The 26,161-nt window shown below is 50.9% G+C and overlaps 1 protein-coding gene and 1 long non-coding RNA gene across 2 annotated transcripts; one reads left to right on the plus strand and one right to left on the minus strand.

The window, feature by feature from the left end:
* Positions 1 to 2,324: 2,324 nt before the first annotated feature.
* Positions 2,325 to 4,388, minus strand: LOC129628045 (uncharacterized). The gene is made up of 3 exons (XR_008702703.1): positions 4,261 to 4,388; positions 2,973 to 3,085; positions 2,325 to 2,864 (listed from the first exon to the last, which is right to left on the minus strand). It is a non-coding gene; the product is annotated as an uncharacterized LOC129628045 (long non-coding RNA).
* A 19,798-nt stretch (positions 4,389 to 24,186) lies between these two features.
* On the plus strand, positions 24,187 to 26,161 carry UPK2 (uroplakin 2). The gene is made up of 5 exons (XM_055548637.1): positions 24,187 to 24,262; positions 24,737 to 24,871; positions 25,058 to 25,196; positions 25,438 to 25,508; positions 25,890 to 26,161. Exons 1-5 carry the CDS (start codon positions 24,187 to 24,189, stop codon positions 26,024 to 26,026), a joined length of 558 nt encoding a protein of 185 aa, XP_055404612.1. The 3' UTR covers positions 26,027 to 26,161.

Here is a 26,161-nt window from a genome sequence, read left to right on the forward strand (position 1 = left end):
GACCTCCCCACCCCACAGCGCGCGCGCGCGCGCGCGCACACACACACACACACACACACACACACACACTCCACTAAGTCCCCTCTTCATCGTACCCACCCACATTCATCATGCGCTGAACATCTCTTTATTCACTTTATTCATCGCTCTTTCCTAGTAGACCATGAGGTCCTTGAGGATAAGGACTGAATTTTTTCATCTCAATCCTCAGCAGAGTGCAATGTGGATACTAATAAAGTATTTGTGAAAATGAAACCTTTGTTTTCCCAAAAGAATTCTATCCCTAAGTGCTATGCAAAAACACCCAAGACCTTACAGGAGAATAGATCCAATGAAAAAGAAGTAAAGGGCTTTAAAAAAGCATTTCACATATGTTATATCAACGTTTGCCACAAACCTGTGAGAAATGTTATGGCCCCCGCACACTGATGAGGACACCAAGGCTTGCATTAGTTAAGGACTTCCTCAGGGTTACACTGATAGAAAGTGGCAAGCCAAGGACTAGAGTTTGGGTCTCTATCCCAGGGCACTTTCCCTGGATCCCACTGTCCCCAAGCACCCAGAATTAATACCAAGAAGGAATAAGCATGGACACTTCAGGAAGGAAGGACACTAGCAAGCCCCTTTGCTCATGCGATTTGATTCCTCTGAGCTCTCCCCTGCCCCTAACCTCCTACTCTTTTGACCACCTATTACATCTATGTCACCCAGCTGAGTACCTACTTGCATGTTTTATCTTCACTCTCCTGTGTGCATGTCGTTGCCCCAAAGATTCTTGAGGGCCCAGACCATGCCTTCTATGCCTCTACATAAACCCACAGCACTCAAGTGCTGGGTTCATAATAGGGATCCAGTAAAAACCTATATGCAGGCCAGGAGGCAACAGTTAGAACTGGACATGGAACAACAGACTGATTCCAAATAGGAAAAGGAGTACGTCAAGGCTGTATATTGTCATCCTGCTTATTTAACTTCTATGCAGAGTACATCATGAGAAGCGCTGGGCTGGAAGAAGCACAAGCTGGAATCAAGATTGCCAGGAGAAATATCAATAACCTCAGATATGCAGGGTGACACCACCCTTATGGCAGAAAGTGAAGAGGAACTAAAAAGCCTCTTGGTGAAAGTGAAAGAGGAGAGTGAAAAAGTTGGCTTAATGCTCAACATTCAGAAAACGAAGATCATGGCATCTGGTCCCATCGCTTCATGGGAAATAGATGGGGAAACAGTGGAAACAGTGTCAGACTTTATTTTCCTGGGCTCCAAAATCACTGCAGATGGTGACTGCAGCCATGAAATTAAAAGACGCTTACTCCTTGGAAGGAAAGTTATGACCAACCTAGATAGCATATTCAAAAGCAGAGACATTACTTTGCCAACAAAGGTTCATCTAGTCAAAGCTATGGTTTTACCAGTGGTCATGTATGGATGTGAGAGTTGAACCGTGAAGAAAGCTGAGCGCCGAAGAATTGATGCTTTTGAACTGTGGTGTTGGAGAAGACTCTTGAGAGTCCCTTGGACTGCAAGGAGATCCAACCAGTCCATTCTGAAGGAGATCAGTCCTGGATGTTCATTGGAAGGACTGAGGCTAAAGCTGAAACTCCAGTACTTTGGCCACCTCATGCGAAGAATTGACTCATTGGAAAAGACTGTGATGCTGGGAGGGATTGGGGCAGAAGGAGAAGGGGATGACAGAGGATGAGATGGCTGGATGGCATCACCGACTCGATGGACATGAGTTTGGCTGAACTCCTGGAGTTGGTGATGGACAGGGAGGCCTGGCGTGCTGCAATTCATGGGGTCGCAAAGAGTCAGACACGACTGAGCGACTAAACTGTACTGAACTGACTGAAATACTCACTTGATGGGTTGATGGTACCTGGAGATGAGCGCTGAGCAAGGTCTGGGGAGGCACCGGTAGAAAAGGGGGAGAAACCCTGAGAGAAGATAACATTCCCTGTGGGTGCCTAACATTGACATTTACAAAGCATTTTCATACACATTATCTCTTGATCCTGCTTTGAGCCAATCAACAAAACTTTGACAAGTGTCTATTATCTGCTATGCTAAGATCAAGCTGGGTCAGGGATTGAATCATCACAGCTCTATGAGGTAGGTATTATTCTCACTTAAACGAAAAGAAAACTAACGCCCAGAGAGGCCCAGCTCTGGTATAAAAGATCTCAGAGCCTAGGATGGTACCTGACCCATAGAAGTAGGGTTTCATCTCCTCTCCCCTCTCTAGGTCCTGAGGATATAAGATGAGCCACAAGACAAGAGGGTTATTTCTCAAAGAAGATTTGCTTGTTAGAAGGAAGGGTCCATTCAGTTACTTGGGTCAGTTTCCCATTTACATACGTGACAAGACACACGGGCTTGATTATCTATTTGGCACCATGCGGGTTCATAGCAGGTCCAGAAAACAATGTTTGTAGCAGGGAATGATGGCCATGTTGCAAGGGGTCAGTTAATTGTGGCACACTGTAAGTTCCAGTGTATTCGGCATGTCCGTGGAGGTGCCATGTAGAGCACTCCCTTGGGTGGGGCTGTGACTCATTGCCCCAGCGTAGGTTCCAGGTTGGGATGCGGAGCCCCAGCTCTGGGCAGCCACGAGTTCTGGGTGGAACCCTGGAGTGAGCGAGGAGGAGAGAGGCCAGTGGCCCATTGCTGGAATAGAGTGGCTCCCTCTACTGGCAAGTTCGGGGAATCACCGTGTGTTTTCCCATATCTCTGTGTCACTATGTCACGAGGAGTGTCACAGGTGTGTCAGCGAGTGTCGGTGGAAGTTCGGGCATGGGTATCGTTGTGTGAGAGTGCCTGTTCGTGGTGCAGTGTGGGTGATCCAGCGTTACGCGGGTCTGTTTCTGGAACCACAACGTGTACACACAACAACATTTTGTAATGCAATTAACTTTTGGGGTGGGGGTAGGGGGTGGGCGGTGTTAGGGCTATTGATTATTTGAGATTTCTACCTGGGATGACGAGGACGAAAGGATCCTCCAGCTGGTACTCATCGCCGATCTCGGGCAGGTGGGAGGAAATCTGAACTGGGGAACAGTTCCTGGGAAGGGACTCTATCCCTAAGCTACAAAAAATCCAAGAAAGGGTTAACTTTGAACCCCCACAGTGACTTCAATCATTGGCTCAGAGCACTGTCAGTCAGCTTCCTGGGGCGGGGCTTGTGGGGGCCGCCTTCAGACTGCCCAGCGCCCCTCACTTGCCCCTAGACCCCCCAACTTGGTTTCACCTCTGGGCTGCAGCCACACCCCCCACCTTGATGAAGACACCTTCCTGAGCCCTGGAGAAGGAGCGGATCTGGGCATCCTGGCTTCTCCACTCACTCCAGCTGCCTGGCTTCCTGATAGATGGTGATTATTATATAATAGACCTGCTGGACAGAGCCGTGCCAGAGCTCGGAACACTTTGCCCCTCCTCGAAGCCTGCCCCAGGGCCTGGCACCAGCAGCACAGGGCCCGCCGCCCAGCTCCACCGGCGCCCCCGGCACCGCCTCCACTCCGGGGCGGGAGACCCCTGGGCCACCCTCCCCGGTGGCCTTTGGGGCCACGTCCTGGGACGGGGCGGGCGCCAGGCTGGGAGTCCGGCGGGCGCCCAGCAGGTCTCAGGGTTGGCCTGAGGAGTACGGTGTTACCAGCGCCTCTCCAGAATTGTGGGACCCACTTGGCCCCTTCCAACCTGAACTTGGAACTTGGGAGCCAATAGAGGTGGGGATTGGGGGCGTAGGGACCAGGGTCGGATTGGGGAAGTTTGGAAAACGTGCGGGGGGCAGGGAGAGGGAGGCTGGGAAAGGGGGCCGACAGGGGCAGTGGGGGAGGGACTCTTATCCTGACAGGGCTCCCTCCTTCCCCGACTGGAGGGTTTGGAAAAACTGAGCAGGCAGCCAAGGCTTGGCTGGAAATTCTGCAGCCCACCCTCCTGGGGACACAAAGCTGGAGGGCGGAGGCAGGGCGGCGGGGGAGAGAGCACGACCCCGGGGAGGGCAGGGCCTCTTTTGGGGCTGGGGGCCTAGGGGCCAGGTCCCTGGGGAGGGGGTTCCTGGCGCTGTCTCCCTGCAGTCTGCTTACCCTTGTCCTCTACCCCCTCCTTCCCCCCCTTCCTCCTCCTCCCCGGCTCCAGTCTTTGCAGATTGCAGGCAGACTTAACTCCTTGAGCGCCAGCCCGGTGGACTCCTAGGTGGTGACGCTTGTGAGGGAGGGCAAGAGGGAGGGACTCCAGACCCCACTCCCACCCACGGCTTAACACCTTGTGGCCCAGAACGCAGTCTCTGGAACTCGGTCTTGTCAGAGCCCTGGAAAGCTGCCTAATCCTCGAAAAGCGACCCACAAAAACCGGCACCTGAGAGCTGCGTAACCCAGCCCGCTCTTCTGCCAAATCTTAACTGTCTTACCCTCCCCCGCCACCCTAACCCTCGGTGCCTCTTCCTCCTCCCTTTGGCCGCCCTCCCGCCGCCACCCCCACTAATTGCTGCAAAGAGCCCTGACTGATAGAAGGCTGCAGGGAACCCGGAAGTCTGGGTGCCGAGGCGGCCTCGGCGTTCTCATCCCGCCCGCGAGGCCCCGCACAGGTGACCGCAGCCCGGGGCCTCTTTGGATTCCAGAGGGCGCCTTCACCCATCTGCGGGAGTAGCTACCCAACCGAGGCGGGGAATGCTAGCCTCCCCCAGCCCCAGCTAGGACAAGAGCCCGAGGAGCCGGAAACCCTGACTTCACTTCCACCCTAGCCCCTCTCCTAAGCAGCACTTCCTCCGCCGTCAGATTTGCGCGCCCAGTTCGGGCAAGGAAGACTCTGCCTGAAGGCAGTGCCTCAGTCTAGGCAGGAAGGGGTTAACGGAGCTCCCAGGCGCCCTGGGAGAGCCAGGTGAGGCACCGCCCATCTTGGCCTTCAGGTGTGCCTGTGGGGAAGCGGAGGGACGCTGACCTCAGGGCTGCTCTTTTGCCCCCTGGTGGCTAGACCTGGCTTAGCAGTCCCTGGCAAAAGATGCGCTCAGGTGGGGATTGGTGGAAGGAAAACTTTGGAGACTGCTGGAGTACTCCTTCTGCAGGAGCAGCACCTTCGGAGAGACAGAGGATGCTCTGGGGAGGCTGGTGGAGCTTCCACAATCCCTGCCATGCCATCCTCACTTATCAGGCTGCCTCAGTAACTTCCAGATGTTTGCCCTAGGGACTCTATTTGTGGGTCCCAGGTGCCCAGACACCTGGAGGAGGATAGGAAAAAATAGAAGACACCCTATCCTGCCAGAATCTCAACCTAATGAAGGGGGGCAGTAGAGGGAAGCTGTCCCTCATCTTCTTTTCTATGTCCCAGGCCTTCCCAGAACTCCCTGCAGTCCGCTTCCCTCCAGACCCCAACAGCAAAAGCAGACCTCTAGCCAGGCTTCAACACTCCTATCAGCTACATGATTCCCCCATCAGTGTCCCTCCCCTCAAGCTCAGTTGCCTTCAGATTTCTCCTCCATAAAGGAGGCCTCTTGATGGATTCGAGGTGCTGACAACCATTTCTTCCTATTGCAGGCAGGGCTAACACCTTTCCTCCCCTCTACCCAGAAACCCTCCCAGGTTAGCAAAGGCTGTGACCTTCAAGGGTTCCTTTCTCCATTTTTCCCCCTAATTGCCCCACTTCCTTCCCTCTCCCATTTCCCATTATCTTCTATCTAAGACTTCCTTTCCCATAAGCAGTTCACCCAACCAAGGACAATCCTGTTCTACTTGGAGGCTATGATACCTGACTCCTCCAGGAATCCTTCTCTGACATCTACTTATTTGTTCAAAAAATATCTATTGAGGACTTCCCTGGTGGTCCAGGAGTTAAGAATCTGAAGGCCAAGGCAGGGCACATGGGTTTTATTGCTTGTCGATCCCTGGTCTGGGAAGATACTACATGCAGCGGAACAACTAAGCCCGTGCACCACAACTACTGAGCCCGTGCTCTTGAGCCCTTGCTCTGAAACAAGGGAGGCCCGCCCACCGCAACTAGAGTAGCCCCTGCTCACCAGCCAACATGTGCAGTGGCAAAGACGCAGGCCAGATAAAAATAAAAATGAATTTTAAAAATAAATAAATATTTTTTTAAAAAAGAGAGAGATCGCCAAGGCTGCATTCCCCAACAATCTACTTCTATTAAGTTCTCCAAGTTCCAAAAGAAAGGAGACTAGCTGGAAAGCCAAGAGCATATGACCTTGGACTAGTCAGCCTCATCTCTGGACCTTAGTTTCTTCAAAAAACAAAGGAGTTGGATGCGCTTATCTCCAGGCTCTTTTTTATCAGGAAGATAGCAGTTAAATAGCAGGTTTAGTTTGTTCAGAGAAAAACAATCACGTGGCTCTGGCCAGCTTGGGAATAGAAGGCAGAGTTCATAAGCCTAGGAAAGGCTGGCGGAGGCAGGGCCTAGAGAAAGCCACTTGAGTCACCTCCTACTCACTTACCAGGTTGCCTGGCAGTTGTGAGTCCTGGGAACATTTAATTCTTGTCATCAACTCAAAGCAAGAGCCTTTCTGAGGTTGTGCTAGAAGGGATGAGCCCTGGGGGACAGCACCCCCTGAATATCAATATAATGAAGCTGCATTAATTTGCTCTTCCCTCACTCAGCCATGTCCAACTCTTTGTGATCCCGTGGACTGCAGGTTCCTCTGTCCATGGGGATTCTCCAGGCAAGAATACTGGAGTGGGTTGCCATTCCCTTCTCCAGGGGATCTTCTTGACCCAGGGATGGAACCTGCATCTCCTGTGTCTCCTGCATTGCAGGCAGATTCTTTACCATTTGAGCTACTAGGGAAGCCCATGTAGCACCACAGAGCTTTTATTTTGAACAGATAGGATGTTCAGAGGTAAGGAAACTGAGGCAGAGGGTGGTAAAAGGACAGGCCTGAAATCACATGGCTGGTGAGTGACAGCTGGAAGGGGCGCCCGGGTCTCCTCACTCCCAGTCCAGACTCTTTCCACGACACCACTGCAGCACTTGCTTCCAACTTTCCATTGGACTTCTTCCTGCGTCTGGCTCATTTCCCTGTGAGGCCATAAGATCTGGGAAGGCAGGCTTGGCCTCCTTATCTGGACATCCCCCAGAGCCTGGTACATGGCTCTAAACAGAGGGAGGGGTACTCAGAACTCCCAGTCTCCCAGGCACCCTTTCCTCTCTCATCATGACCCTATTTACATGCACGTAGATCTCTGACTCAATCTAAAAAGGCATCCCAGGATTGTGGACAGAGCCTTGGGCCAGGCATATTCCCAGGCCTAAAATCTGCTCTGTGACTCTGAGCAAGTTGATTAACTTCCCTGGGCCTCATTTTCACCATCTGTCGAGACCTATAGCAAATTCTAACTCCAGGAGCATTTGTAACTTGAAATCACAGATTAGGATGTGTTTCTTAAAGCTATAACTCTGAAGTAGGGTAAAAGCTTAAACCTTTCTGCCTTTGGGGGCTTCTCCAGTGGCACAGATAGTAAAGAGTCTGCCTGCAATGAAGGAGACCTGGGTTGAATCCTTGGGTCAGGAAGATCCCCTGGAGAAGGAAATGGCAATCCACCCCAGTATTCTTGCCTGGAAAAATCCCATGGACGGAGGAGCCTGGCAGGCTACAGTCCATGGGGTCTCAAAGAGTCAGACACAACTGAGCAACTAACACTTTCAGTTCACTTTCTGCCTTTTTGCAGGACCCCATAACCCCAGGACTATGTCCGCCCTATCTGCAGAAACTAGGTGCTGCTTGATGCAGGCACTGATACCTTGATACCATGCCAGGTTGTATGAAAGTGACAAATGTGTAGCCTGAGTATATTCTGGGGTCCCAAATAACAAGAATAATTTTGAAAAGGAATCACAGTTTTTACTTGTATCTCTTTTTCTTTTTTAAAAATTTTATTGGACTATAGTTCTTTACAATGTTCTTTTAGTTTCTTCTGTGCCACTACTGGTAAAGAACCCACCTGCCACTGCAGGTTAGATGTAAGAGACTCCAGTTTGATCCCTGGGCCAGGAAGATCCCCTGGAGAAGGGCATGGCAACCCACTCCAATGTTCTTGCCTGGAGAATCCCGTGGACAGAGGAGCCTGGCAAGTTGCAGTCCATGGTGTCCTGAAGAGTCGGACAGGACTGAAGCAACTTAGCACAGCACTGTACAGCAAATTGAATCAGCTATATGTATACATATAGTCCCTCCCTTTTGGACTTTCTTCCCATTCAGGTAACCACAGAGCATTATTTACTTTTATCTCTTGAAGGTGATCCAGTTCTTAACCTACAGCACATCTTGTTCAAATTCCCTTTCCTCTTCTATTCTGCTAAACCTTGCAACAGTTAAATTGCTCACTGCAAACCCGAAATCAGCCCCCTTCTCTGCCTCTCTCTATTCTTTATATTCAAAAGGTTTTCTGTCTCTTTCACCAGTCACCTTTTTACTTTTTCCTAGAGTAGCTTAGCCTCTCAGGTTTCATTATTTTCTTTTTTCCTTCACCCATTACCCAGATTCTCCCTAACACACAAGAAAGTTACCTGTCTCCTGTCTCTCTAGTCTTATCTGTCACCTCCTATTCTCCCAGCTCTATGTTACAAAAGCCCTGAGCAGGCCATGACAAGATTTCCAACAAGTGAGGGATAAAATTATCTCGGGGGTGAGGGGCTGCAGGGCAGAGGGAGTCTGAGAACAGTCATTGGTTAATAAGTTTTTATCCTGTAACAGATAATAAAGGCACCTGCCCTAAAGGAGCTTATAAAATGGGGACAACTAAAGAACAATAAAAGATGCTAAATCATTAAAAGATGCGGGGTTGATGCAACCTGCACTGGTTTCGTCCTTTGGTCGACATGGAAGAGAAACAGGAAACTGACCTCAGGTACAGGGGAGCACAGAGGTGAGGGGCACAGATGGAGCCGAAGCAGGAGGAATCACAGATCCTGGTGGGAAGGGGTCTCAAAGACCAACTGCTGCTGCTGCTGCTAGGTCGATTTAGTCGTGTCTGACCCTGTGCGACCCCATAGACGGCAGCCCACCAGGCTCTGCCGTCCCTGGGATTCTCCAGGCAAGAACACTGGAGTGGGCTGCCATTTCCTTCTCCAATGCATTAAAGTGAAAAGTGAAAGTGAAGTCGCTCAGTCGTGCCGACTCTTTGCGACCCCATGGACTGCAGCCTACCAGCCTCCTCCATCCATGGGATTTTCCAGGCAAGAGGTACTAGAGTGGGTTTCCATTGCCTTCTCTGCCAAAGACCAACTACCTAACTCTAATTCTTTCTGATTCTCAACTCTCTGTTAACATCCCAAGCAAGCAGTATATCAGCATCTTGATGAATATCTCTAGTAATGGGACAGTCCGTTCCACTTACGAACATCTGTTTTTCCTTTCTTTGAGCTGAATTCTATCTCCTAGTGGTCTCTATTCATTAGTCCATGAATTACCTCCTGGCCCTTCATATATCTAAGCTTTAATGATTTCAGTCTCTTCTTTTCTCTGGCCTAAACATTCCCAGTTCACTAATGTTATGCCCACAATGACACCTGGCCAGCTTAAAGTAAAGCAGGACTATCAATCCTCTCCTTTATTCCAAACACTATACCTCTATTAATATGGCTTAAACTTGGATTCACTTTTGGTGACCATGTTATGATGATGACTCGGACTGAATTTACTAACCCCCCCCAATTCTGTTTTACCTGAACTGCCTCTAAGACACGTGTAGTCTCTGTGTGTTGCTGAGATCTTACACAGATCTCTGATCATTTCATCTTGTTAGGTTTTCCTACCATCCTACGCATGGAGATGATATTTGGATCCTTACCCTGTCTTTCAAAGCGTTTACTATACCTTGAGGTTTATCTCTGTGAAATGTGATACTACATTTTCATATACACTATCTAAAAAATATTTAACAGGACAGAGATGAAAGCAAGTCCTAAAGCAAACAAATGTTCCTGGTTGATACCAGTCCACGTCATACTGAGAAGCAGCAAGATCCAGGGTCTTGTAGGTGGAATGGGTCAGATCATAATGAACCTCACAAGCCTAATAGAAGATTAAGAAAGTCAGAAGGCTCAGAACCACAACAGAGTTTTTGAGTAGAAGAGTGACATGGAAGCAGACTATAGGTATAGCAACAGAATAAAACACTAACTGTGGAACTCCACAGATCTGGACTTGAGTCCTAGCCTTATTGCTTACTAGCTGTAGAACTTGGACAAATTAACCACTCTGAGCATCAATTCCTTCTTCTGTAAAATGATACCTACTTTATAGATTAGAGTGAAGATTAAATTAAATGACATATATGAAGAGCCTAATACATAATGGGTGTTCAATAAATCAGGCTTTCCCAGATGGCTCAGTGGTAAAGAATTCACCTGCCAACATAGGAGACGTCGGTTTGGTCCCTGGGTAGGGAAGATCCCCTAGAAAATGGCAATCCATTCCAGTATTCTTGCTGGGAAATCCTATGGACAGAGGAGCCTGGCAGGCTACAGTCCACGAGGTCGCAAAGAGTCAGACATAACTGAGCACGCAAACTCAAATCAGGTAGACAAAAAAGGAGAGAAGAAAGTCATGTTTCAGATGGGTTTGGTTTCTAAGAGGAGACTATCTTTCTAGGAGGCCCAGGAAAGAATGAGGCTATAGGGAGAGCCCCAAATGACTCACTGGGCACTTGGTCTCAGGTCATCTAGATGAAAGGGTACAGGGGTAGACGTAGATTCTCCTCTTACAAAGAATTGATACCTCCTGAACTCTAGTTACATATGGAGGATGACAGAAAGAGAGGACTCACAGGTAGCACCAATATTTTTACACTGGGTGGTGATGAGGAAGTACTGTAAGGAGGGGTGATGGTGTTCAGAAGACAGGTTCATGGTTAGAGTTGTTGAATCAAGCATGATGAGAAGTATACCCTGGTTCTGACCCCGAGGATGTAAGAGACTTGAGTAAAGCCTGGAGAGAAGTCAGAGCCAGATTCATGTATTTGGGACACACCCCATGCCAGTGGGTGTTGTAGGCATGGCGTGAGGTCTCTGAGGATGAGTTGGGAAGTGAACCAAGGACTGTGCCATGCAGGACCTCCCAGAGCCGCACTGATTCTGTTTGGGACTGAAGAAACTGTCTGATCCCGTGCCCCCACTCCCATTTCCTGCCCCCTGGTCAGAATTGAATACAGAGGAGACCTTCCATACACCTTCGCATCACTGAACTCTGTCCAGAGCCCACGGGAACCCAAACTGTGTCCCTCCATAACCCTCTGCTTTTCTACCCTGATGTCAGAAGGAATTCAAGCTCTTGTCCAGCCAATAGACTCTAGCTTGTTGCTATAATCCTGGACTTGAGAAGGAAAAGACGAAGGGGAAGGTGTAGAGACAGGGGTAGGCAGGGACAAAGTGAGCTGCAAGAGAGAAACAGAAAAGCTGAAGTTGGGGGGGGGGAGGTGGGGGAGTGGGGAAAGGTGAGCACCATGGGTACAGGAAAAGGCAGACTGATAGAAGAGAAAACAAGACTCAAGGAGGGGGCAGAAAAAAAAGATTTGCCGAGAAACTGATGAAGTGCAACTGAGAAAACTGTTGCCATGGTGACGGGTCCAGAGGAGGGAGTAGGAATATAAATCGGATTATGAGTTGGGGGAGTGAAGAGGGGGGGTTGCTCAAGACCCAGAGGCAGTGTCCCCACCTCAGGCCCTCCCCACCAGACCTCCTTAATCCATAGGAATGCCTTTCTCAGAGGTCTTGCGTGGCCAGTGGGGAGGCCAGTGGGGAGCGAGGAGTGAAGGAGGGCCCCAGGCACCCTCCTATCCCCGGCTTCCTAGGCTCTTGGCGAGTTCGCTCCATAGACCCTAGTTTCTGTCATTCTACCTCTTCATCAGTGAAGAGAGGGGAGGGAACTTGTTTTAAACACCTACTATGTGCCAAACACTGTGTTGGGCACCTCAGGCGTTGTTACATTCCGTCGGCAGCACAGCCCTTGGAGGTAGATTTGATCGCCTCCACTGGTAGGCAGGAAACTTCGAACAAGGCCCCAAGCTGGCAAGCAGCAGCCAGAGTGGGGCACAGTGGGGCCCATCTCCTCCAAAGCCATTTCCTCCCTTCCTAGCCCTCTGCCTACCTTGCAGAACCTGTGTCGCAGTCCCTGGCTTTTCCTGCACCCCCTTCGGACTGGACGGGGCAGGATGGGCAATGTTGGGGGGGGGAGGGGAGGGGTAGATGAGTTAGGGGCTCTCATTCTGTTCTGAGAGATAGAGTTGGGGAAACCGGAGGAAAATACACCACAGCGGCCAGACTCTGGGCTCAGTGGGAGGCGCCGGGGTGCTCTGAGCTCAGGGCTGCGGGAGTGGGGAGGAAGGGCTGAGGTGGGGAGGACCGTGGGAGTGGGGGAAGCGCAGAGGCCAGACCATTTCCGGCAGTGCTGCGGAGGAACTCCAGCGCGGCCACGTGGGGAGCCGGGGAACCGGCGGTCTCGGTTTGCAAGTCTCTGAGCTAGTGAGCCAGAGGGACCGGGGGCTGGTATTTGACTGCAGGTCCCTGCAAGTGAAGTGCCTGGAGGGGGCAAAGAGGGGCGCGGCTTCCCTCCCCCTCCCTCGGGCTTCTGTACAAATAACAGTTTTGCAAAGGGCACCGTAGCTGATGCGCATGTTAAACAGGGCCTGGGGAGGTGGGAGAAGGCCAAGTCTGGGGCTGTGGCCTGGGCAGTTCTGCCAAGACCACCCCTCCCCCTCAGGAGGGTGCCCTGGAATTCAAGGGGATTCTGGCCCTCTGGCCCACCTGGCTACCTTGAAAGAACTCTCTCTGGGGGCTGGCTTGAGCCACACCCTAACCAGGAAGTGTGTGTGTGTGTGTGTGTGTGCGCGCGCGCGCGCGCGCCTGTAATGGCTCCAGCTTGTCTCTGAGCTGGAGATCCCAGGTCCCTGCCCACCCCCCCCCACCCCGCCCCTGTAGAGGAGGTTGAGGAGGGGGGCGGGGGCGGGGGTAAAGCTCCTTCCTCCTGAGGCCTGAGGGAAAGCTGATCTAGATCAACCCACTTCTGCTGCTTCATTTCACACCATCTCTTCCACAAGCCACTAACATCCAGTATGGCCCTCCTGACCCTCCTTCCCTGTTCCCATCACAGGTTCGAGACCCAAAAGGGTTTGGACTGCAGGAGGGTGGGGGGTGAGAAAAAGCCTCTTGGGTGTCCTCCTTCACACCTGCCCTCCCCAGACTGTCTGGTCAACCAGCCCGTTGCCAAGCCTCAGACTCAACTCCTCCCAGACCTGCCAGCCTTCAACACCCTCATGCCCAGCCCAATCCCCCTCACTCAAGAGTCCCCCTAGTCTGAAGCAGTCCCCATGACTCCTACTTGTCACATGCAAAGAGCACATGTCATGGCTCTTTATTTGCTGAACACCAACTAGATGGGGAACATGCCTCCTAGAAGTGTTCTCCTTTCTGTAGCTGGGATACCTCTCCTGGCTCTTCTCTTTTCCTTTTGGGAAGCTTCTTGGTCTCCTCAGTTGGCGCTGAAGGTAAAGAATCCGCCTGCCAATGCAGGAGACAAAAGAGACTCAGGTTCAGTCCCTGGGTCAGGAAGATTCCCCTGAGAAGGAAATGGCAACCCACTCCAATATTCTTGCCTGGATAATCCCATGGACAGAGGAGCCTGGCGGGCTACAGTCCATAGGGTCGCCAAGAGTCGGACACATTTGAAGCTATGGAGCACGCACGCACTCATGCACTCAATCTCCTTTGCAGGCTCCTCTGTTCCTTGCCCATGGTATTGGTGTGCCCTCGTTTCTCTCCTTGACCTTGTCCTCTTACTGGCACATCCTTCTCTCCAAGATTGCAGCTGTCACACCTGAGCCGACAACCCCTGGGGCTCCAGAAAACGCACCCGCCCACCTTCCATACGCCTCCACCTGGGTGTCCTGCAGCACCTCAACTCAGCAAGTTCAGTGATCTCCACCCCCTTTCCACACATCTGCCCCTCCCACCCCGACGCATGCCCAGCTAGTGACGCTGCCATCCTCCACCCAGATGCCCCAGCCAGGACCTGGGAGGCATCATTAATTAACTCTGTTCTTCACCCCTCTCCACAGCCTTCCCAGCCCAACCATCACCCCCAAATCTCCTCTTCTATCATCTTTTGCCTGGAATCTTATCTCCACAGCGTATCAGAGATGTCCAAAATATCTCCCAGCTGTTCAGCCAACAAAATCTCTGCATTGCAGCAAAAGCCATCTTTATAAGATACAAATCTGATCATGACGCTCTCCAGTTTAAAACCTTTCAAGAGCTTCCTTTTAGCCTTAGGATAAAAATTAAAATTGCTTAGAACTTTCCTGGTGGTCCAGCGGTTGACAGTCCACCTGCAATGCAGGAGACACGGGTTCAATCTCTGGTCCAGGAAGATTCCACATACTTTGGAGCAACTAAGCCCATGTACCATGACTACTGAACCCCAAGCACCCTAGGGCCAGAGTTCCACAAGAGAAACCACGGCAATGAGAAGCCCATGCACTGCAACTAGAGTATCCCCCATTCACCACAACTAGAGAGCCCATGTGCAACAATGAAGACCCAGCACAGCCAAAAATAAATCATATTTTAAAAAACTAAAATTGCTTAATGGGGCTTACAAAACTTTTCATCTGATCCCAGTTACTTCTCCAGTGACTCTCTCAAAATCCACACTAACACACCCCCACCTTGCCCCCCACCAATGGGCCCATTCCCTAACTTTGGTCCCTAACAGCCTAGAACAATCTCCCCTCTCCACTCCTCCCCCACTGCCTTCACACTGCTAATTCCTACTCAACCTTCAGGTCTTCACTTAATCACTACTTCCTCTGGGAAGCCCTTTGGAACTACCCAGGCCCCTTCTGTGAGGTGTCTCTCTGGCAAGTCACTTAAGTTCTCTGACCTTAGATTCCTCATTAATAAAATAAGGAGAGAGCCTTCCCTGGTGGTCCAGTGGTTAAGGCTCCCCGCTCCCAGTGCAGGGGGCTCCGGTTCAACCCCTGGTTGGGGAACTAGATTTCATATGCCACAGCTAAGAGTTTGCATGCCACAAGTAAAAGATTCCTCATGATGCTACTAAGACAAGGCACAGCCATATATATAAATATTTTTTAACTATTATAAAAAATAAAATAAGGACAATAATAATAGAGGTTGTCATGAGGATTAAACAAGAAAATAAACATAATGGATTAGTACAGTGCCTGGCATGTTGTAAGCACTCAATAAATAATAGCTGTTATTATTACATCTTCCACTAAAACCCTGATACAGTGAGTAGTGGCCTCTTCAGTATCTCCCACTGGGCCATAATTTAAGGGAGCACAATGTCTTGTTCACCTCTGAATGTCCAGCACTTAGCACAGTGACTGATGCAAAGGCATTTAATAAACATTTATTGAATAAATTAATTCAGGCCATCATTATTTCTTGTATGGATTAGCTCTCCTTCAGCCTAAGGAGAAGCTTAATTACCCCACAATCAAGCCTCCACCTACTCTTTCAGTAATTTTTCTACAACTAGGATGAATTACGCGACTTCCCTGCTCAAACCCTGTCAGAGGCTCCTGCTGTCTGTGGAAATGGCTGGGCAGTTGCTCCTTCACCTCTGCACCCACTCCTTCCACTGCAAACCCTCCTGCCTAGGATCCCACCCACTGGCTGCACTGAACCCCTAGAAGCAACCCCTGGAAAGGTTGCTTCCACACCCTCCAGCCTTTCTGCCCCAGCCTCAAATACCTTTCCAACATCCTGTGTCCCAGATGACACAACCTGGGGACCCCAGGGCAAAGCTGGCCTCGGAGGTATATATTGTTTGGCTCACAAAATGCATTTTCCTAATATATACTTGGTTTAAAATTTGAAAATATGATCATTTTACAAAATTATTCAGATTTATGGCTTCTCCTGAAAAAGCGCAGAGGCGTTACCATACTATGTTCCCCCTTCCCCAGAGCAACTCTTTCAGTAGACGGAGTTCGTATTGCTACACTCTCTCCGGTTGGCCCCAGTCTCACCCACCTGGTTTTACTACTTCTGTTATCTGCCTGGACCCTGGAGACACCGGGTCTGCAGCCCCTGCCAGCCTCACAACACTTTGATCCCATCCAGCTGCAGTGAAGACCTTGGCTCTGTCTCCTCAGCCGCCACCTAGCCCCGCCTCAGCCCCACGTCACCTCCTGCCACATCCACGAACCCCTGCTCCTTCGCCTCTCCCACGCCTTGTTCTACCTTGACCTCACTGAACACCCGCTCCTTCCATCCTCTTTCCTGTCCTATCTATTGCTCCTTCTCGAAACCAGCCTAGATCTTTTCTCCATCCCTCCACTCTTGCCAATACCCTCAACTTTCCATGCCTTGAAAACCCTAACCCTGAGCCACCACAACCAGACAGTTTTATCATTTCTACATTCCAGCTGTTGAGTAATTTGAAAAACTCCCAACACGTCAAGGTCTGTATGATGGTTAATTGTATATGTCAACCAGGCTGGGCCATGTTGCCCAGATATTTGGTCAAGCCATTATTCTGGATATTTCTGTGATGGTGTTTTTTGGATGAGATTAACATTTAAATTCGGAGAAGGCAATGGCACCCCGCTCCAGTACTTTTGCCTGGAAAATCCCATGGACGGAGGAGCCTAGTAGGCTGTAGTCCATGGGGTCGCTAGAGTCGGACACGACTGAGTGACTTCCCTTTCACTTTTCACTTTCATGCATTGGAGAAGGAAATGGCAACCCACTCTAGTGTTCTTGCTTGGAGAATCCCAGGGACGGGGAAGCCTGGTGGGCTGCCGTCTATGGGGTTGCACAGAGTCGGACACGACTGACGTGACTTAGCAGCAGCAGCAGCAGCAACATTTAAATTAGTGGACTTTGAGTAAAGTAGATTCTCTCACAATATGGGTGAAGGTTGAAGGTTCTAATGTAGCAAAGGTGACCTCCACCCTCTCCCCACTAGAAGGAAGGAATTCTGCCAACAAGACTCCCTTTGGACTCCAAAATTGCAACTCTTTTCCTGAGTCTCCAACCTGCCTGCCTCTCCCATCAGATTTTGAACTTGCCAAGGCTCCACAACTTCATGAGCCAATTCCTTAAAATAAATCTGTCTATATATACACATCCTGTTGGTTCTGTTTCTCTGGAGAACCCTGACTAACACAGTCCGTGCCCCTGAAGACCAGTGGTCCCCACTCTCAGCTGTCCGTCTCCTCCAAACGCACTCTTCCTCAGGGTTCTTGGTAGCTGTGTCTTCCTCTCCCCCAACAGCTCTTCAGGCCCCAAACCTCCCTCCCCAGTGAGCTTCTACTTTCCAGGGAAAGCAGAGATATTCCGGAGGGAGCTCCCTTAGCTTTCTTCTTTCATCTCCCAGCCTTCCCCAACCCATTTCTCTCCACCCCTGCCCCCCACCAAAGGTATAAGATTTCTCTGCACCATTGCTCCTATTCTCTTCTCTGCTGGAAAGTGTCGTTCCTACCGCCACAGGCTAATACCTCCACTTCTGACTGCCATCTTCTCCCTCCTCCGGGAGCCTCCCCATAAATTATACCTTCCATTCTCTTTATCTTTAGTTTATGTTTTAAACATGTTTTATTCTACTTTATTAAAAAAATTTTTTTGGCTGCATGGCAAGGCACAGCACGACACATAATGTGAGATCTTATTTCCCCAACCAGGGATCAAACCTGCGCCCCTTGTATTGGAAGCATGAAGTCTTAACCACTGGGCCACCAGGGAATTCCCTCTTCAACTTTAAAAACAAAACAGATGAGATTGTTCCCTCCGGGTTGTACCCACAATTCCCTCCGGTTATCTGTCTCCTTCCCTTTGCAGCCAAGTTTCTTCAGAGAGGTCTACACAGTTCTAACTCCACCTACTCCCAGTTATCCCTGAACTCTTGCTATCTGGCTGCTGCCCCGCTCACCTGCAGGAGCCTACTCTGAAGGACACACAACACCCCTCAAGATGCTAGGCCTAGGGGCATTTAAAAAAAAATATTTATTTATTTGGGTCTGCTGGGGTTTAGATGTAGCAGTCAGGATCTCTAGGTGCAGTATGTAGGATCTACTTCCCTGACCAGGGATGGAACCCAGGGCCCCTGCCTTGGGATCATAGAGTCTTAGCCACTGGACCCCCAGGGAAGTCCCTCAGGGACATTTTTGAGTCCTGGACTCCAATCCTGACCTTCATACCATCTGACACTTCCTTTGCAAAACCATCCATCCACTTTCTCCTGGTTCTTCTCCTAAAGCTCGTTCCTCCTTCATCAACTCCTCTCACTCCGTCTGTCCTTTAGACACTGGGTTCCCTAGTATTCTGTACTTGGCTTTCTTATCCTTCCCTTCCACCACTGTCTTCCAGGACTCTTCTACATTTCTGATTTTTAAAAATTGTTTATTTTTATTGTGTGGCGCTGCTGTGGGCTTTCTCTAGTTGTGGCCAGTAAGGGCTAATCTTTGTTGCAGTGCAAGGGCTTCTCACTGCGGTGGCTTCTCTTGTCCTAGGGCACAGGCTCCAGGGCATGTAGGCTTCAGTAGTTGTGGCTCACGAGCTTAGTTGCCCCTTGGCATGTGGAATCTTCCTGGATCAGGGATCAAACTAGCATCCCTTGCATTGCAAGGCGGATTCTTAACCATTGGACCACCAGGGAAGTCCTTACATTTATGATTTTAGCCATTGTCCACCTTCCCTTTCTTCATCCCAGACTTCTCTCCTGTGTTCCAGACTTATATACGTTCACTTCACTTCACTTCACATGAAAACATCGCTTTCATCTGACTTGCCCAAGATATTGGTGAAAAAAGTGAAAGCATTAGTCGCTTAGTCATGTCTGACTCTTTGTGACCCCATGGACTGTAGCTTACCAGGCTCCTCTGTCCATGGAATTCTCCAGGAAAGAATGTTATCAATTCTTGCATAGCAGCTAATCTCCAAATTTAGTGGCTTATAAAAACGAACATTTACTGAGAATCAGGAATCTGAGTAAGACTTAACCGGTTGTCTCATGAAGTTTCAGTGAAGGTGTCAGCCTGGGCCACAGTCACCTGAAGGATTGACTGGGTCCGGAGGATCTGTCTCCAAGCTCACCCATTCACATGGCTGTCGGTTGGAGGCCTCAGTTCCTCCTTGGATCTTGGCTGCTGCTGCTGCTGCTAAGTCGCTTCAGTCGTGTCCGACTCTGTGCAACCCCATAGACGGCAGCCCACCAGGCTCCCCCGTCCCTGGGATTCTCCAGGCAAGCACACTGAAGTGGGTTGCCATTTCCTTCTCCAATGCATGAAAGTGAAAAGTGAGAGTGAAGTCGCTCAGTTGTGTCTGACTCTAAGCGACCCCATGGACTACAGCCCACCAGGCTCCTCCGTGCATGGGATTTTCCAGGCAAGAGTACTGGAGTGGGCTGCCATTGCTTGGTCCCTGCCATGTGGACCTCCCCGTGGAGGTGCTCCCATATCCTCCAGGAGAGCAGTCCATGAGAGCAAGGGGGCAGGTGCGATGCCTCTTAGGACGGAGCCTCAGGAGTGACCTACTGTCGTTTCTGTCCTATTCTATTGGCCACATAGACCAACCCGGACACAATGAACCAGTCTCTTACCTGCCGCCAATCCATTCCCCACACTGTTTCCAGAAAGATCTTTAAACATGTAAAACTCCTCACAGGCTTCCTGTTTTCTTCAGCAAAAAAATCAGGCTCCTGGCTTCCTTGGTGGTCTAGTGATTAAGAATCCGCTTGCCAATGCAGAGGACACGGGTTTGATCCCTGGTCAGAGACGATTCCATGCCACAGAGCAACTAAGCCTGTGTACCACAACCACTGAGCCATCACTCTAGAACCTGTGCTGCACAAGAGAGGCCACTGCAATGAGAAGCCTGCGAGCCACAACTGCAGAGTAGCCCCTGCTCGCCGCAACTAGAGAAAGTCTGCAAGCACCAACAAAGATCCAGCACAGCCAAAAATAAATACATCTAAAAAAAAAAAAAAAGCCAGGCTCCTTAGAATACCTTACAAAGCCATTGGTGGCCTAACCGATGACTAGAGCTCTCACCATGTTCATCCTTGAATACTTCTTTCTAGCCAAGATGTATTGTTCACAGTTCCAGGAGGTGTCAGGATAAATCACATCTTTGAGTTTTTTCATGTGCTGTTCCCTTTTTTTGGAATATCCCTTTCCACTTAGGAAGGCTAACTCAGCAACTCTCCAAAAATCAGCAACTTGAGAGCAGGAGTTGTGTCTTGTCATCTCTGTATTTCATCACCTAGTGTAGTACCCACCACAGAGATGTTGTTCAACAAATATTTACTGAATGAATAAGTGTGTGAGCAGGCTGTTCCCTCATGCCTGGTACCCCTTCGGTACGTGTGTTATAGCTGATCCACCACAGTCACTCACCCCCCACCCTGATCCCAGACTACCTTTCCTGCCCAGCCATCTCCTTTGCATCAATGCGTGCATGCTCAGTCGCTCAATCATGTCCAGCTCTTCGCAATCCCATGGACTGTAGCCCACCAGGCTCCTCTGTCCATGGGATTTCTCAGGCAAGAACAATGGAGCAGGCTGCCATTTTCTCCTCCAGGGAATCTTACTGATCCAGGAATTGAACCCACATCTCCTGCATTGGCAGGCGGATTCTTCACCACTTAGCCACCTGGGAAGCCCCTACATCAATGACATGGTTGGAAAAGCAAATTCTGAATTCTATCCCACCTCATTTTTTGCTCACTCTGAGACCTTCAGAATGTTATTTATTGCCTCTGAGCCTCTCTAGCCTTCTTTTGCACCAAGGGTTAATAAAAAAGAGAGGATAAGATAAATTACTTAAATTAATATTTATTGAACCAGATACAGTGCTAGGCACTCTTAAATAAATTATCTTGAGTGATAGTCATAGTGTCCTGATGAGACAGATTTTATACCCTTTCTATGGAAGAGAAAACTGCAGCTCAGAGTAGTTAGGTAGTTAACTTGGTCAAGGTCAGAAAGCTGAAAGATTTGAGGGAAGTCGTTGTGTCATGGGCAATATTAGAAAAAAAATAATAAAGACGCATCCCGTTGCATTCTATCATTGAACAACTGAGATTTTCTGACTCTCACAGCCTTTTCCAGCCTCGTATCTCAAGGACAGATGCTCTACCATTCATCACTGGACCAACATTTGGTGAGCACTGCATCTGACCTCTAGATCCAAGTTGCCAGGGTTTCCCCCAGTCTGCTACTATAGATTCTGACAATGGTCTCTACATTCCTCTTGCACCTTTATTTTTAAAGCATTTTTACATCTGCCATATGTTGCTAGACAAATGGTAAGGAAAGAGTCTTTCCATTTTCTAGGTGAGAAAATTGAGGTTCAAAGTGACTCACCTAAAGTTCCATGGCAGTGCCCATCAGAGGTTGACATGCCCACGAAACCAAGTGGCCGTGCTCTTCTAAGTGACTAAGACTGGCATTGCCAAAGGAGAAACAAAAGTATAATATATCAAGCAGACCTGGATTCTGATCCAAGCTCTTCTGGTTGCAAAACTACCATAGTTCAATTTAAGAAGAATGAAAGAAAGGAGGGAGGGAGGGAGGGAAGAAGGAAGCAATGAAGGGAGAAAGAGAGGAAGAAAGAAAGAACCACAGTTTAGAAAGAGTAGGTCTGTTTCAGGAGCTAATCTTTGGAGCAGAATAGAACAATCAGGAACTCTTCGAGGGCAAAAATTTATCTTACCTTCATATCCCTGGTGCCTAGCATAGTTCCAGGGACATAACTGGTATTTAATAACTATTTGCTATTTGGAAGGAAGGAGGCAAGGGAGGAAACTTGAGTGAGTTGAGAATCGAGAAACCAAGAGGGAGACAGCCTATAAAGAGTGGGTCCAAGAGAGAGACCCCAGGCATTTGTGGCCCTGGCTCGATTTCTCCAAGCCATGAGGAAATCCTCCAGAGGAACAAGAGTGCTGTGGCTTTAAATGACTTCAGCGTTGTCAATGAATCTGCTCTGCTAAAAGAGTTATCCTCTTGCTCCTGTGCTTGTCCTCCCCCTCCTCTCAGCTCCCCAAACCCTTCTCCGCGGCTGTGATGGGATAATTAGATGCGAGAGCTCAGCACAGATGATGCTCCAGTTGCTTAGCAACTAATGGTTTCCATGGAGACCCCAAAGCACAGCCTCCAGAGCAGCCAGTGAGCAGCTCGGCAGGGCAGGGAGAAGACGCAACTCTCAGCTCCTCCAGAAACCTGGGGAGGGCCAAGGGTGGGGAAGGGGGGAGGACTGAAGGGAGAGAAAGGAGGGTTTAAAGGCACAGGCCCCTCTTATCCTTTTAAAATCTGGTCAGAGCTCTGTCCTCCCTTACCCCACTCTGTCCCACTCATAATTTCAGATGGAGATGGGAGGTTAGGAGTAGACACAACATGACTCAGTCTGCAATAAACCCAACCTCTTCTCCTTTCTGCTGCTGGTTTGTGACTGAGATGGGACGTGATCTCTCCCAAGCCCAAGTGTAAACATCCTCCTGGCTGGGGATGGGATTTGAAGAGTACTAAGAAGATCCCTCACCCTGGAATTCCACCATTTAGTCTGTTCCCTCTCTCCAAAGTTCTCAATGTGCCAAAGATCCTCTTTCATTTTGCAGAATTATGATTGGATCTTATCTAAAAGGGAACAAAAGCCAAGGCGCAGGGAAAACAGAATTCATTTCTTCACCCAAAGGCAGCCTGTGCTGGGAGACAGGGGAAAAACACCCGACCCTGATCTCCAGAAGAGGATCCAGAGTGTGTGTGTGCGGCGGGGGCGGAGAAGGAGGCCATACTGAGCATCTGGTGACTCGAGTGTGTGCCTCCCAGGCTAGCATCAATCAACCTTACCTGGAAGCTCGTTAGAAATGCAGAATTTCAGGCTTCACCTCAGACCCACTGAATCAGATACTGCATCTTAACAAGATCCCCGGTGATTCACATGCACATTCAATTTGGAGAAGTGCTGGTCTGAGGCCCTCCCACTCTCCGCTTTGGTCCAGGAATCTGGTCTTTATTGTCACCCCCTGCTCAAACCCCAGGATGGGAGCTGACCTTTTCACTGTGGGGTACGGACACACCCTCACCAGCCCCTCACTTCCCTGGTGGGACCCTGGCCCTCTTCTGGGACTGGGGGAGCCAGAGTGGCTCCACTAGTGGAAAGACACACATAAACGCTCTCTGTGGAGATCTACGACCTCTCCTGACAAAGTATTCCACGTTCCACAAGTGGCTCTGAGTCTCAGTTTCCACATCCACGAAAGGCGCCAATAACGTCCACCGACCGGGCTGGCGGTGAGCGTGAGTGTAGAACAAGCAAAGCGCCTGCCTGGGCCCAGGAGAGGTGCTTTCTCTTCCTGTCTGTTGTCTCTGCTCACAACTCCTTCAGGGCTCTCTAACCGAGCACAGGGGTGGGAGGGCCTTTGGAGAAGTTGTGTCTCTCTTTCATTTTCTCCCTCCGTCCCTCTCTCCTTTATTCTGAAACAGTTCTGCAAATGTTGTTGACCAAGGCTGACGGTATGCCTCCCCCACCCCTACTGGGCAGGTCAGTGCCCACCTTTCCGATCTCTGGAAGGCCTCCATGGCATCCTTGGAGGATGGGAAGCCCTGTGTGCTTCCTGGCACCCATACCCCTCCCTCTGCCTCTCCCAGAGTTCAGTGCCTGGGCCTCAGTGGATGCCAAGAATTGAGGCCCTGGGCTCTGATGCCCCGACCCTGTCCTGCCGGTTTCTCTGTTTCTCTCCCGTTCCTGCCCAGCCAAGGCCCTTTCAGGAGCCCCTCAGGGTGACTCCCCTCTCTCCACACACCAGGGCAAACTCAGTACTTGCCACCCTCCTGGGAAGACCCCCACCACATGGGGGGTGGTCCTCTACAGGCCGGGCTCCAGATACTCTTGCAGGCGGGAACACTCATGCTTTTACATGTGGGTGTCCCAGAAGAAGGATTTTCCACCCCCACCTCAGCTCCCCTGCCCCTCTGCGGTGACTAAGCCACGGAGATCCAGCCAGGCCCTCCCCATCCTGGCCTGAGGGCTAGCTCCCCATCCTGAAAAACCTGTTTGGGGGCCTCCCCTGAGGCTGTTGGTACCCAAGGGGCAGGTTGGGCAGGATTCCCCTCGAGCTCCTCCCACCCCCCCAAGACAAAATCAGGCAGCCCTAGGGGAAGGGCTTCAGTTGCCTTAGGCAGTCACAGCCCGCCAGCACCCACCCCAGCTCCCAGCCCAGCGATGGCATCTCCGTGGCCTGTGCGGACCTTGTCTTGGATCCTGATTCTGCTGGCTGTCCTGGCCCCCGGGGCTGCAGGTCTCTGCCATCTCTGGCCAGGCTGGGGAGGGGCTTGGAAGGGGGCTTCTGGAGAGGAGGCACTGTGCCTTCCAGGGCTGTCAAAGAGGGGCTGGTCTGGCCAGCTGGGGCTGGGGAACTGGTGATGGCGGTGACCAGGCATCAGTCACTGGGCCCAGGGCACACGCCTGTCCCCTTCCAGATTCAGGAGGCAGGCAGGAGTGGGGAAGAGACCAAGGCTTTGGACAGGGGTGGGGTTGGGAGCTGCCCTCTCCTAGCACCCCTGCATCCGGAGGCTTGGAGGAGTACCCAGCTTCTGCAGCCCAAGCCTGCCACCTGGTGGTCATACGGGCAAAGACTCGTGTTCCGCAAACAGACCACAGAGTGGAAGGGACTCTTCATCCTTAGAGAGGACCCCCAGGGGTGGAGTGGGGTGGCCAATCTGCTGGCGAGAAAGGAATTGATCCTCCCCTGAACTCCTTCCTGGCCCCTTAGCTGACTTCAACATCTCAAGCCTCTCTGGTCTGCTGTCCCCAGTGATGACGGAAAGCCTGCTAGTTGCCTTGCCCCCATGTCACCTCACAGGGGGCAATGCCACACTGACTGTCCGGAGAGCCAACGACAGCAAAGGTCTGCTTCTCGCTCCCAGCACCCCCTAGTGCCCATAGATCCCTTCCCAGGATACTCAGGCATCCCTCCTCCCACTCTCCCTTCCTATTGACCCCCTTTTCCCACCATCCATACTCTAAATACTGCCCTTCTCCTTGGGGCCTTTCGAAGCTTGACCCTGCCTTTCATCACCAATTTCCCGCCCAGTGGTGAGATCTAGCTTCGTGGTGCCTCCGTGCCGCGGACGCAGGGAGCTGGTGAGCGTGGTGGACAGTGGGTCTGGCTTCACGGTCACCCGGCTCAGTGCATACCAGGTGACAAACCTGGCACCAGGAACCAAATACTAGTAAGTACCAGGCCCGGGCCTGGGGCACGGGTGGGAAGGGCTATAGGAAGAGGAGCTGGGCCCTGACTTTGGTGGCGGTGGTGGTGGGATGTGGTGAGTATGGGGGAGAGAATGGGGGCACAGCTACCAGAACAGGCCTCTCCTGGACACAGCTGTGCAGGGGGAGGCCTGGACTCCCTCATACTCTAAGTCCTGCACACTGACTGAGGATTCTCTCCCCTCCTGAACCTCACCGCAAAAGCATTTCCTACCTCGTGACAAAGGGGGCATCCACCGAGTCCAGCAGAGAAATCCCAATGTCCACATTTCCTCGTGAGTAGTGTCTCAGGGCCCCAGAGCCTTCCCTGGCCCCTCTTGCCCCATCCCCCACCTGCCCCTTCCTATCCTCCCTTAGCTTCTCTGCCTTCCTCTATCCTCACACTGAGCCCCTGGCATTTTAAGTGGCCGCTGACACATTTCCCCGCACCACTAAACTTTGTGGGTAGTGACCGTGTCCGATTAATTTCTGAATCCTCAGTGCCTCACATAGGAGATGCTTCATAAATGTTTATCTGATGATTCATTGGTTGGTTGGATGAATACACGGATGAGGGGATGGCTGGCTGGATGAATGAATGAGGGGCCGGGCTGGGAGCCTTGGGCAGGGTGGGGGCCCTTCGTGCCTAGAACTGCCTCCCTCCTCTCTTCTGACAGGAAGGAAGGCAGAATCCATTGGGCTGGCAATGGCCCGGACAGGGGGCATGGTGGTCATCACGGTGCTGCTCTCAGTCGCCATGTTCCTGCTGGTTCTGGGCTTGATCATTGCCCTAGCACTGGGCGCCCGAAAGTGAGGAGGACAGCCCTGGGGAGCAGACAGCAAGTCCAAGGCACTGTCCGTGTTCTTAGCCCGGGGCTCTGCGTCTGCTCTTATCTCCACTGCTGAGAAGATGGCCTGCTCCCAGGCCACAGGCACCAGGCCTGGGATC

The sequence above is a fragment of the Bubalus kerabau genome, chromosome 15, assembly GCF_029407905.1.
Source record: "Bubalus kerabau isolate K-KA32 ecotype Philippines breed swamp buffalo chromosome 15, PCC_UOA_SB_1v2, whole genome shotgun sequence".
Lineage (NCBI taxonomy): Eukaryota > Metazoa > Chordata > Mammalia > Artiodactyla > Bovidae > Bubalus > Bubalus kerabau.